Source organism: Biomphalaria glabrata, chromosome 12, assembly GCF_947242115.1.
Source record: "Biomphalaria glabrata chromosome 12, xgBioGlab47.1, whole genome shotgun sequence".
Taxonomy (NCBI): domain Eukaryota; kingdom Metazoa; phylum Mollusca; class Gastropoda; family Planorbidae; genus Biomphalaria; species Biomphalaria glabrata.
This window is the reverse complement of record NC_074722.1, coordinates 6,003,069-6,016,810: the sequence shown is the minus strand read 5'-3', so window position 1 is coordinate 6,016,810 and position 13,742 is coordinate 6,003,069. Positions and strand designations below refer to the sequence as shown.

The 13,742-nt window shown below is 37.1% G+C and overlaps 1 protein-coding gene across 2 annotated transcripts in view; it reads right to left on the bottom strand.

Moving 5' to 3' along the window:
• The window catches only part of LOC106074487 (uncharacterized), a 139,243-nt gene that overhangs the window by 8,734 nt on the left and 116,767 nt on the right, over positions 1-13,742 (bottom strand). The window contains exons 1-10 of one of the 2 annotated variants that reach the window (XM_056006448.1): positions 11,373-11,497; positions 10,976-11,107; positions 8,204-8,277; positions 7,383-7,489; positions 5,399-5,446; positions 3,542-3,679; positions 3,101-3,223; positions 2,777-2,923; positions 2,108-2,230; positions 895-1,106 (exon numbers count right to left, since the gene is read on the bottom strand). In XM_056006448.1, the coding sequence (XP_055862423.1) occupies positions 895-1,106; positions 2,108-2,230; positions 2,777-2,923; positions 3,101-3,223; positions 3,542-3,679; positions 5,399-5,446; positions 7,383-7,489; positions 8,204-8,277; positions 10,976-11,107; positions 11,373-11,420 (1,152 nt within the window). In that variant the 5' untranslated portion in view covers positions 11,421-11,497. Of the gene's footprint in view, positions 1-894; positions 1,107-2,107; positions 2,231-2,776; positions 2,924-3,100; positions 3,224-3,541; positions 3,680-5,398; positions 5,447-7,382; positions 7,490-8,203; positions 8,278-10,975; positions 11,108-11,372; positions 11,498-13,742 lie in introns of those variants that run through there. The other variant, XM_056006447.1, reaches the window with a different exon arrangement.

The following is a 13,742-nucleotide window of genomic DNA, read 5'->3' as shown; positions in this document are numbered from 1 at the left end:
TGCATGATTGTAATGCAGGCATAATCAGGATGAATAATTGTACGTTCAGACATCTCTCCTAAAATGTGGAAATAATACTTCATATAGCAGACACAAATAATGATTCATCTAATATATACAATATCTTGAATCACTACATAGGAAATATTATACACAATAATAACCCAAGTTAATCAGTAACAATCCTTTATAGAAATATGTTTGACAAATAACATGGTAACCGGTACAAGTCTCAATTAACTCTTTGTAATGACTGCCCTCTACTAACTCCTTATGATGAATGCATTCAATGACGCCATCTTACTGACTGCTATCAAGTATCTGGATAGCTCCAGGTTAAAAGTTTTAACTCTCAGAAACATGAGCTGTGAATTAAACTCAAATATCAAAATAGGATGTCCTAACTGTATGGAACCAACATTAAGGTGGTGACATATCTAAAACATTCAAGTTTTAAAAACTGTTTGCCCATGTCTCTTTTTAATCATAGACATAACATAGTTCTTTTTACTTGAAGAGACATTTCGTGCACCCAACAGATTCACTAGTGTAAATTATGCCTGCCTCCAGTTATTGCAGAGTTTCTTATGGCTTAACAGGTTGATTCTTGGATAGCCATCATAGTTCTTCCAGGTCAATGTTGTTCAAGTCTTCAAGCTTGACCATGGGACAACATTCTTTCTTTATCTCCCTTTTAAGGTCACCTCAGGACTTTAAGCTTACACAAAGCTTTCTGAGTAATGCCCATTTTTTTTTTTACCTAGCCCTCACTACAACATTGAAAGATCCAAATATCTTTGTACTTCTAAGGTTAAAAATAATCAAAAGATCATACAAGCACTAACTCTAATGATAGTTACTCAGACTATGGAAAGAAAAGCAAAAAGCTCCTACCACTGATGTCCACTCAGACATGACTCTCATCACAGATCTAACGATGGCGTAATTGTCCACTGCTAGTGTTTTGACCAGGACACCATGGTTATGACACAAGCTGTTTAGGACAAATAAACAATTCAGTTGGATGTTACTGGAGTACTCTGGACTAAAGTGTCGCACAGCTAGCGGCAAGACGCCTTCCTCTATTAGCTTAGCCTGGACTGGAGCTGTGAAGAGAAAGAATTAGAAGACACAACACTAGAAACACTTGTTTATAACAAAAAAAAAAACATTTTTAAAAAGCTACCTTGAATGACTGAAACACCATCTGCTATTTAGAGTCCACTTTTTAAATAGTTTTCATAGTTTGTGGCACATCGGCACTATTGGGACTTTCTGTCCCCCTATTGATGCAGGACTAACTTATCATTTGAAGAAATAGTTCAAAACATGGTTTATGGTACATCTATTGCCATGTGACATAGATCTTAATGAAGCTTGTAATACTAATAAATTCATGATGTTTTCTTGGTTTCACCCAATCACCACACAGCAACTCAATGGAGAAATTCTAAACTCATTGTTAAGCAATTAATAGCAACTAGCTAAATTAATAAATTACAAGTCTTTATATAGCTCATGGGTCTACCTGTTCCCAACACATTATATTCAAATAGCAACAACCAAATGTCTATCAACAAGTCTTGGTGCAGCCAGTCAGTGGGTAATGAATCATCCCTTCCTACAGGTCACTCATGTTGGACAGTAGGCTATAGACACACCTGTATGTCTGTCGTCAATACCGTTACATAGTGTTATGGAGTGTGTGTGTGTGTTTCTATGGTGACGGTGGGAAAAGGTTTGCATTTGGTTGTGAATGATGCAACATAGATGGCATTGTCATCATTTCGTATTAGTGAGGGGAGACAACTCCAGAACATGAAGACTGAAAGGTTGCGTCACTGTAGGGAGTTAGATTTTGTTAAAAAATATTATTACTAAAGTCTAGTACATTTATTTCATTTTATCACAACTTGATTTTGTTTATATTATAATAAAAGTTATATTTAGTATTGTTCACAAGGAAGTTATTCAAGCTATTTCAAGTTTCATTAGTTAAGATATATTAAGCCTACAGCGGTTTAGTTGTCTACCAGCAGCTCGGTGCTACAAGTCAACAACTGTCAACAACACAGAGCTAATAGAATTTGATTCTAATGGTACTCACTGTGTTTTGAAACCACTTCCAAACAGGCATGCACTCTCCTCATCAGTAAGTCATCAGACGTGTCTGCCAGTCTGATCAGAGCAGAGAGCCCACCCATGTTGGAGATAAGTGTGATGTAAGGAGCTTGAAGATATGACCAGATAAACAGAATAATATTTTTATCATGAGATTTGCTAATTGCTTAAACTTCACTCACCCATTAATGTGAGATAAAAAGCTTTAGTAAAAATATCCTACAAAGTTTACTGCGAAGTTTCCCTCTAATACCTAAAATACCAAAAGGGTGGTAAAAAAATTAAAATCTGCTTTAACCTGCAGATTATAGCTATATTATGTGGCCATCACAATGCAAACAAAATCAAATCGATAAATGTAAAAATGTAATATATATATTCCCAAGGACTTGATTTAGATCTAGTAGTCAAGCACTCTCATCACTCAGCCAGTGGTATTAAGATTTAGAATCTAGAGATCGATAAAGTCTAGATCTATACTATATATATATTAAATTATTTTAATGGGGATTCCAAGATTTAAACACAATTATTGAATTAAATTTGACTTGAAATTGCAATTAATTATGGCCAATACTTAGATTACCTAGATCTAATTGCAACAACAAAAAAAAATTTGAAATAGATTTCTAATTAAAAAAAAAAAAAGTACTACCATGCATGCCCATCAGAACCAGGATATTCATAATGACAGCCTGTATCTTTGGTGAGCTTTTTTCCAGTAGATCCAGTAATACAGGAAACAAGCCAGCTGAAGCATACTCTGTGCATTTGTGGGAGAAGCAGGAGTGGAAAATTTTCACTGAGAAATGAAGATCATAAGATGTCAATGGATTGAATGATAATTGACCTGGAGTCTAAGATCTAGATCTAATTTATTACAAGATTGGCAAAATCAAACTTCTATAATGACTGAGCTCTCTGTAGACCTAGTAACATAGAGTCATTACTAGATTTATCTACCCTAGATTATGCTTACATGTTCGTAAGTATAGCTGCAGTGCGTGTAATATGCCTTCTTGGACTTCACTGTAAGGAGATTTCAACAGGTCAGTACAAATCCTGGCAAATCCCCAGTATTGTTGACTGTAAGTATACATGCCTATTTAAACAAAAATAATATTAGACTCTTGTTATTATAAAATGGGCGCCACTAAACGTTAATATTGATACTGGTGATGAATCTAGAAAACAAGTTTATATTCAACAAGGGAGGTAATGTCAATGTTAAAGTGTAGAAATAAAAGCGATACTTAAATTAAATTTACTCCCCCTCTCCTCTATTCTCACAAACATTATTCCTTTTCGTGAGTTACGTAACAATACAAACAAAAGAAATTTTTAATAAGATTGGTAGAAAAAAAGAAATTTAAAAAATTTAGGGGAAAGAAGAAGTGTACCTATATAGATATTTTTCTACCTCGATTTTTAGCCAGAGCTTCCACGCAAATCCTGGCTGCCAGGAAAACCAACTGTTTCTTGTCATTATATGCCAGTGTGGCTAGATGCTCCTCCATCACGCTCCAAGTCACTTTCAAAGCAGGGAACTTTGAGCTGTCTATAAAAAAAAATCAAAACCAACAAAACAGCGGATATTAAAATGTGTATGTCGACATTTTTGTTGATTTTTTTTTTCTATTACTGTTGACAATAGCAACAGATTTGTTTTTCAGACCACACAATCACTTGTTTTTGGTTTCTTCAATAAAATTGCACTTTTAGATTTCTTCATTTCCGTGTCTCTTTAAGTAATATCCTGATTGTTGAAGCACTTCACTTGAATGCTAAGCAGAAGTCCGCTATTGTTTTTATTAAGTATGATTTGATAAACAAAATCTCGTATGCTATAAAGAGGTTATAAACATAGCCATTTTTCTTTTACATCAGTGAAAAAAAAAAGGGGGGGGGGAATAATTTTTGTTGAGGGTATTATAGGATAAAGTATTGAAAAGAGCATTGATAAATATGTTTACATTTCAAAAAAAAAAGAGGGGGGGGGGAGTGCTCATGCCATCTAGGATCATCATCATCATCATTCCTTTGAGTTCCTCATGGAACATAGGGCCTCGACAAACACACGCCACTCTCCACGGTCTCTTGCTAGTTTTTTGATAGTTTCCCAGCTCTTCCTGGTCCTCTCGGTTTCTTCTAGTACACTGCGTAGCTAGGATCATGGTGATGGCTAATTTCAACAGAGCTGTGTAAGTGGATCTTATACTGTATGCTGCTTATTTAGTCTAAAGTTCATTGTTTCTTCAAACAAAACTTCAAACGTTACTTCAAACAAAATTTCAGACATTACTTCAAACAAAATTTCAGACGTTACTTCAAACAAAACTTCAGACGTTACTTCAAACAAAACTTCAGACGTTACTTCAAACAAAACTTCAGACGTTACTTCAAACAAAACTTCAGACGTTACTTCAAACAAAACTTCAGACGTTACTTCAAACAAAACTTCAGACGTTACTTCAAACAAAACTTCAGACGTTACTTCAAACAAAACTTCAGACGTTACTTCAAACAAAACTTCAGATGTTACTTCAAATAAAAAAAAGAAGATAATCACGTCCTACGTATTTCCCTTGTCAATCTAGTCATGCGTGTTAATCAACGATTTAAACTCTGCCAAGTCGTTGGTTTTCTTGGCTGATTCAGACAACCCATTCTAATGGCACTAGGGAAGAAGGAGCACTTGTACGAATTTGTTCTAGTTTATAGTATAAGACATTTGTCACAATCTTAGTGTCTTTCTGAGTAGGCCTATTTCTTTAGGTTTTGTTTATCTATTTTGTATTTGAAAACAACTCCAACTTTTCATCTGGTATACAGCTAAAAGCTGATTGGACAATGTAAAAACTGGCTGGTCAATGTTAAAGAATGGACCGGCCTGTCTCATGATATCCTACTAACAACAACTGCTGACCGGGAAAATGGAAGGATTTGGTTGCGCGAACTGTCACAGCGCCACCTTACGAGGAAAGTCAAGGGACAGATGTAGCGGGTTATATCAACTCTTCAGAATTGGAAATCAGGGAATTGGTTTGACGGTCGTACTCATCTATCACATTATTATAGTAGCCTACTATGCTGTGCTATGTACCGTCTTCACTTCTGTGATGTCAATTATGTTAACTGGTACGAGGGAAGAAATATGACATCGGCGCACATCTTGAGATCGGTGGGCATCAGGTAGGGTCACTGGTAGTGGACATTTGTGGTAACCATTGCAGACAGAATTGTACTATGATTACACTAATAATAGATTGTACCCTACCTGTAATCCCGAGAATTCCTTTTTCATTCCAGTCGCCATCACGCCACTCTGAAAATCATAAAAAAAATATTTTTTTTAATTTATCTCAAAGCAAGTCATAATAAGGGAGAGAATCAAACTGTTATGTTTTTAAAATCAACTCCAGGAAATCAAGGAGGAATAAACTGCTCAACTGTAATCATCTAATGGTCTAACAAGCTACGAGATTTGTAAAAGGTCAAGTATCAAATAGCTGATCAAATATTTTGATAAAGAGCTGAAAAGCAGAGGAATACTCAGAAAGTGGAAATGAGACTAAAAATTAAGGTGGAGGGTTTTGAGAAGGTGGGGATGAAGGGGGAGAAGGGACTTTTGAATGTACGGACAGTTCCAATTCATGGAATGTGTGGTAGAGAGTATACTTAGTGGTCCTTTTATTATAAAGTTCCAAAGATAAAAAGGAAAGAGGGGGGGGGGTCCATGTCAAAATAAGCACTATATAGCTTGGGGACAAATTAACTGGCGTAGCCGATGGGTAATGCTAGTCATTGCATCTTTATTGCTCTTGTATTATATATCAAAGATGGAAGAATGAACCAACAAATGAGAATTCCTCTCTATCCAGAACAAATGAAGAAAAGGATAGAGAATCGGACCAGCTCACATCCCATGATCCCAATCACAAAATGATACCTATTATAAGCTATCTGGACTTGACCAACGTGGACACAACAGGAGACAACATATATTCCAGAGGCTAAAAGAACTGCCCTTGTGGAGCATCACCAGAGAATGCTGACCATGTCCTTCAAAGCTGCATATTTTATCAAGAGATCCGAACAAGACTCTGTCCCAAAATTCCTCCTATAGAAGAAAAATCTATATGTAGAACTGCCTGATCTGGAGACCACTGCGCGGTTCATCTCAGATATAGGATTACTTAACTGAACCCTCCGACATGAAATATGACAATGAAGATGAGCAATGTTACATTAAATGATTTATTTCTTTTTACTCTAGTATAAATCTATTCAAAGAAGGTAGCATAGTACAGTACAGTTTTTCATTAAATTTCTTTAATATTATGTAACTTATGTAAGTATATATTCACTAATTAAGATACATGAATTTATATTATGAGTCTTTAGTAAATTTAATGGGTTGTATGGTAAAATCCTTAAAATACTTTGTAAAAATACTTATCTCCCTGATATTTAAAGGAGGAGATTTTTATCTAAAATTCTTTCGTCTCGGCCGCCCTAATTGTTTCAATGAAAAAAATTAACACTGAATGAGTGTTTCAATTGCAAATCATTCTTCATATGAGCAACTCAAAACGTTACATAACTCAGACCTCAGCCACATTTTGACATTGAATCTTCTAATTATTCAAAGACTTTTAGAAAATGTGTCTTTGAACTGGGCTTAAGATCACAAATGACTTTGTACTGAGTAGAACTAAAAAACGCTCTTAAGAAATCTAGTTCCAATCCTCATATGAAGTTCAGGCAGGACAAAGGCGCTGTGTGAAGTCTTCAGGTACCTATAATAAAGACGAAGAAAGCGCATTCTGAAGATTCAGCATGTGACTCGGAATCTTAGCAAGTCACATGGTTGACTTTATCCAATGGCAGGAAGTTTGAGACCTCGTTCTCGTTGACGTCATGAGCCCCACCTACTGGTACCTTGCTACGACACTGGTGTGTGTGTGTGTTGGGGTAAGTTAGACAGTTTCAAGCTTCATATTAAGTCTACATTTGTGAATCTGTTATTGAAATTAAGTTATAGTGTGTGTTTAATATTCTCATGATTTTAATTTGTTTTATTTCATCAAGAGCTATTCTGTTATTTCTTGACCTAATCAAGTAACTCCGGCAAATTTCGGACATTCGGTCATCCGATTTAACTTCTGAAAATACCGACACGTGTGCACCATCCAATCCCATCGTAATCAAGATATATTGTTTATAGGTCTATCTGTTTAGTTCCTTTGTTGGCTACTTACCTGCACTATTGATCACATCTGACCATCTGTGAATAGCTTCTGTTTCTCTGGGGGTCAGGTTAGGGATCAACATGTATTGTTTTTTGCACAAGGAGAACTGGCGCCTCCTGAAGAGGTTAGAGAGAAACATTTGGATGAGCAGAATGTGCTAGAAGAAACAGAGGGAGGGAGAAAGATTAAGATTTGACAAAAAAAAAAATTTCAGTGATAACCTTGAAACCTGCAACCTGGAACCTTGCACCATGTTTATCTTTTTTTTATCATTTTATTTTATGAGCAAATAGTATTCTACCAGTTTTTTTGTTTTGTTTTGTTTCTACATTTTTCGCATGTTACTTCAGAGTTGAAGATAATTGAATTCCTAGTCCAAAATTTAATTCCTAGTCCAAACCTCCCGCAGGACGACGGGGGATGAGAGCGGGCAGGGTTTGAACCCGGGATCATCGATAAGTCCGAACGACAGTCCAGCGCACAGGATGGGTGGTGGGTTTTGTAATGCCTCTTTGTCTACTCTTATTAGTTACATAAAAATTTGCTACAAAGAAAGGCCAACTCTATATAAAACAAGAACCAATCAGGCTATATCTTTGTCTCTAAATCATATAAATAGGCTCATTTTCTCAAGTGAGCTGTTTATTTCCAGTTTTCGCCACTCAGGACCGCGCCATAAGCTATATTCTAGATAATTTATCCCTGCCTGATATAGTGCTTTTCTCTGTAGGGCCTACATGTAATAACCTCTACAATCTTCTTTGATTTTTTTTTAAAAACCAAGTCAAACATCATTTCTACATTTACATTTAGCATGTGGTCTGTATTACCTGGCCCATTCTTGAGGCCATGTGTATTCCTGGCAACATGGAAGCTTACATCTACGAGCAATGTAAACTTTGATCTGCAGACGAGAAGAAAAAAAAAATCAGTTTCTTATCATGACAACAATTTATAATTTTAATTGAAGATTGTAATCTTTGTTTTTACATTGGACTTCATTAAAATAAAATAAAGCACAATTACAGGGAAATTATTTTCTACATTTTTAAATGTTCATACAGAAAGCAACTAAGACTACTTGAGCGCTTTCACCAAAGATGTTTGCGCTCCATCATGGACATACTGTGGCAAGAACGCACTACAAACAGCGATGTCCTTGCGAACGCCGGTATGGACAGTATAGAGAGACTTCTTATGGTCCGAAAGTTACGCTGGGTAGGGCACGTAACTCATATGGGAGACGAACGTTTGCCAAAAGGTGGTCGACGTAACAGAGGCGCCCCACGGAAACGCTTCAACGACCAGCTTAGGCGTCAACTTGCCTTAGCTGACATAGAAGAGAGCACCTGGTTGCATGCGGCCTCAGAAAGAGACAGCTGGAGGTCACTCACAAAGGCCGCGGGATACATATTTGAGACCAAAAGAAAATCCGCTGCCGAGGACAAACGCAGACGGCGAAAAGAAAATCTAAATCGACCACCTGCGGACAATGGTTATACTTGCCCTGGGTGTGGCAAAATATGTAGGTCACAACTGGGGCTGCGCCTCCACGGGAGATATTGCATTCCTCACCAAACTTCGGACTCGAAGACAAGCCTTATTAATTTCTGAAAAACTCCATAACAAAAAATATCTGCTCCGTCTGCCATCCATCACCGGAATTTTTTTTGAGACTTATGCCCCTTAGTTGGGCCTCATACTGTTTTGATTAGTTAACACCTACCGCCGATATTGTTTCCTATTAATATTAGGCTATATTCCACAACGTATTTGATAATATATACTGCAAATGAACTGTTTTATGATTCTGCCTCTAGAATGGAATAATTGCGGGTAGTTTCATCAGCTGTAGTGAACGACTCGTCATTACCATCACAAATTAGTTGTTGCTGTTGCTGTTGTTGTTGTATCATACATTTGCGTTCGACAATAAAAAAAAATTGCTTGACCTCAAAATCTGTTTATATATATATATGTTTGATAATATAACATTATAGCGTTTGACTTGTGGTAATACATTCGTCTGATTAGAATCGAAATTAATGCCCTTGTATTGTTTAACTTTGCTTTATATTTCGATTGAACTTACAAAATCGATATTCCCAACTTCTTGCAAATATCAGTTCTTAGACCATCGAGTCACCGACTGATCAGTAAAATACCCAGGCATGGTTATTACATAAATGTGTGTGGCTTTCTCTAACACTGAAAGGTTACTGTCCAATTATTTACATTTGTGTTAAAAAGTCTTGTTACTAAAAGAAGAAATTAGGAGTTACAGTTTACTGCCGGCTCAAATAATTTGTTAATTGAATTCCTACTACGTTAAAAAAAAGCATCAAAAATGACACTCACAACATTACCACATTTAAAGGAACTTTTTGAACAAAAGTGCCTAAGAAAAATCGAAAAAATCTTTGAAGACAACGGCCACCCGCTCCATCAGAACTACGTCAGGTCGTCGCAAAGTGGACGACTGCTGTCAATCAAAACAAGAACGGAGCGGTACAAAAACTCGTTCGTACCTCACTCGATCAGACTCTATCATCGCCACTCATTGATCAGGGAACATGAAAAGCACCAAGATACCTGTGTGTAGTCGCTGAATGAACTTTTTATGTTGTCTGTTGTATTTATGTGTATTTTTCTGTTGTGTTGTCTTTATATGAGAAAAGAGTCCTTGTAATCACAACAAATTTCCGTAAGGATCAATAAAGCAGTCTTAGTCTTAGTCTTAGTTACCCGATGGAACAATTAGTGTTTTAAGATGTAGAAAAAAAACGTTTTCTGGATACAAAGTAAAGTGCCTCTTTCAGACCTTGCGAGACATAGGGCAAACGATACAAAGGTCATCCGTTTCTATGGCATTGGGTTAACGAGAGTGTCACGTGTCCAGTACAATGACCCAACGCCTTTACATTTCCCAACTAATGTCAGGTACCCATTAGAGTTAGATGGACTTATGGGCGTCCTAAAAATAAAAAAAATTCATTCACAAATCCCAGTCTTAACCTGGGTTTGAACCCGAGACCACTAGGCTTAGAAGCAAAGCTCTTTACGACTTTAGGGTAGAAGGGCTGAAATGGCTGACGAAGGACCTCTTGAAATATAAGTTCAGTATAAGTTCAGTATAAATTCAGTATAAGCTCAATATAAATTCAGCATAAGCTCAATATAAGTTCAGTATAAGTTCAGTATAATTGGCGCCAACTTGCTTTTACTGACATACAAGATAGCAGTAGGTGGCTTCAGAACCAGACAGTTGGAGGTGTCTTGCAGAGGCCGAGGGAGACATATCCGACGTCGAAAAGAGAACTTAATCGATCACGGGCGGAAAACGGTTAGTCTGCGATGGATGTGGCAAATGTGTAGGTCGCAGCTGGGACTGCTTAACCACGTGAAACACTCCTCAATAATCCCTCGACTCGAAGACAAGCCTTATTATTATAATTGGTTTCTGAAACATCTACTTCCCATAGAACATGCTTTAAATTACGAAACTCAGACGTAACAAAACAGCCCTTAAAAACAAACAACTTTATGACCCATCTTTAGCTTACAGTTCCTCTTGAGATAAAAAAAAAATGTCTTACAATTACCTTGAACCAAGTGTCCTTGACCATGTCACATGGCCAAATACTGGACGTCGTGGTGGACCTAATCAGGTCCGGGTCCGCACACTGCTCTGAGACATCCAGTTCTGTCAGACATGAAAATCTGTAACGTGATTTCTGTCAAGGGAAAAAAAAATTTTTAGGTAACGTTTAGGCCAAATAATCGACATTGTCTCCTCAAAGGATGTATTTGTTTGTATGTTTACTTACAATTTAAACAGGATGTTAGTTCTACATTTCTATTATTACTTTTAACTTTAAAATTGGCCAATTTAAACTTCTCCCCCTATTTTTTCCCCAGTCTCCCACCAATTAAAGGGAAACAACAATGACAATTTCTGACAAGATGGAAGTTATATCCCCTCAAGTTACTCAACCTTACACGGTGTGAGCTGCTGCTGATAGATCTAGATCTATATGACTTTGTCATGAGGGGTCAACACACAGACAGCGTTGATAGAAGAACAACTAGTCTCTTGATTCACACATGCGGACGGAAACTGACCGAGAAGAGTGGAGAACTTTGGTTGCTCACATGGTCACAACATCTCTACGACGTAAATAAAACAATTCAATAATGCCATTGGTGGTTGCAGGGTTTAAACTCCCCTTTATTTTAAATTCACTATTTCGTACAAGTTTCAGCTGCTGTGATTTGACTAAAGATTAGATTACACTTTAATCAGACCCTCTTACTTCTGCGTTCTCGTAATTAGGTAGGAAAAATTCAGATGACTAGTTTAATACCTGAGCTGAACTGCGCAGTAGTTTCCGGATCAGGCAGATCTGATCTAGTTTCTTCTGTTACTGAGGTGTTTTAGTGTCAAGTGTCTAATTACAAAGCTTATATCAACTCACTCTGTCTGTCTGTTTGGTACACATTTTGAACACGTTATTTCCCCCACTGCCCATTCTCGGATGAAGATGATACTTTGCACAATTATTCTTTGTTCCCAACAAAACAAGAATCAATCAAAAAATTTACCAATTAGTTAATTAAATTGTGGTAATTAATTAATTATGTTTGATATCGCAAAAGGGAAATAAATCTAACCGTCGTGATAAAATATAGATAGATAAATAGACAGACAGACAGACAGACAGACAGACAGACAGACAGACAGACAGATAGATAGATAGATAGATAGATAGATAGATAGATAGATAGATAGATAGATAGATAGATAGATTGGTGTGAATGTGGAGTTCTTTCCTTTTGGGTAAACTTTTTTTTAAAGTACTTATTATATTTTGCTTGTTTTTTTGTCTCAGAACCGGACACAACAAAAAAATGAAACAACACATTTCTCGGAAGCATAATTTGGACCACAGACACTTGCTCCTAGGAAATGTCACCAGAGAATGCCCGACCATGTCCTTAAGTGAGGTCGGAATAAGACCGTATGTCATGCACTAATCTCTTTCCTTGACCAACAGGTTTCTGTACTCCTCCACAGCCCAGCACCTTCCAATATCGAGGCTAATATCCCAAACGAATCATCTTACCCTCCTCAACTGACACAATCTTAATTAGCTTGATTGATAACGAGGACGAAACGGTGAAGAATGCGAGGAAAATACTAACTCCGTCTTTGTCTTTGAGTTCTCCCCCTCCCCCAAAACCAGTGACAGCTTAAAGCAGGAGTAAAACAATGTGCTGAACTGGGCAGCTAAACAAATAGATCAAGATGACCTTGTGCTGTCCGAAATACTCCAGACCGTTGTTAACCATCGGGTCAAAGACAATTTCCGATCTAAATGAGGTTATCGTGACATTTATTAGTGTCATAAATGCCATTTTTGAACGCAACGACAAGAGATAGAGTAGCCATGTCTAGAAGGGTTAACGGTTGTGAGGCGTATAGCTCAATACTAAACTGGTCATCATGCTGCCCGGCAATAGAATCTTAGAAATCGTTATTTGCCGTCTAGTTCTAAATTCTTAAAAAATCGGTTCATTTTGTCTGTTTTGTGGTTTCTTAGATCAGTCGAGACGGAAATCAGCAAGTCTGGGAAGTCAAAATGAATATGAGATAGAGAGTGTAATTATAAAAACACAAATAAAGATATAAATATATATAAGTAAAGTTCCCCTTTCAGACCTTGTGGTCTATAGGGGCAGATCTGTTTCTGTGGCCTACGGTTAACAAGGGTGTCATGTGGCCAATACAATGACCAACCGCCTTTACTTTTCCTAATTAATGTCAGGTACCTATTAGAGCTGGGTGGACTCAGAGGCGCCCGAAGATCCCGAAATTAAAAATCCTAGTCTTCACCAGGATTCAAACCCCGGTCCCCGGTTTGGAAGCCAAGCGCTTTACCGCTCAGCCACCGCGCATCTCTCTCTCTATATATATGTAAAAAGATCGTAACAATATGTTATTATATTTAAAAAAGTGTTTATGAAATTATAAGGTGAAAGAGAACAAGAGAAAGAGGGACAGAGAGGGTTGAAGAGTGGAAAGAGAGGAGTGAAGGGTGAGAATTTGAGAAACAAAACATTGAGAGAGAAAAAGAGAAAGAAAGAGTGAGAGAAAGAAAGAGAAAGGAAGAGAGATAAAGAGAGAATAGAATACAAATACAGGACCATAAAATCAAACGATCTTTTGAGATCAGTACTAAGCATGTTAATTATTGACCTAAGGCTAGCAAGATGTCAACTGCCCTTGGCGTGAGTGACCTCTTTCCATTGGTCATTAGTGTCCCATTATTGAACTCTGATTACGGTAGTTAGTTATTAACCACCCACTTA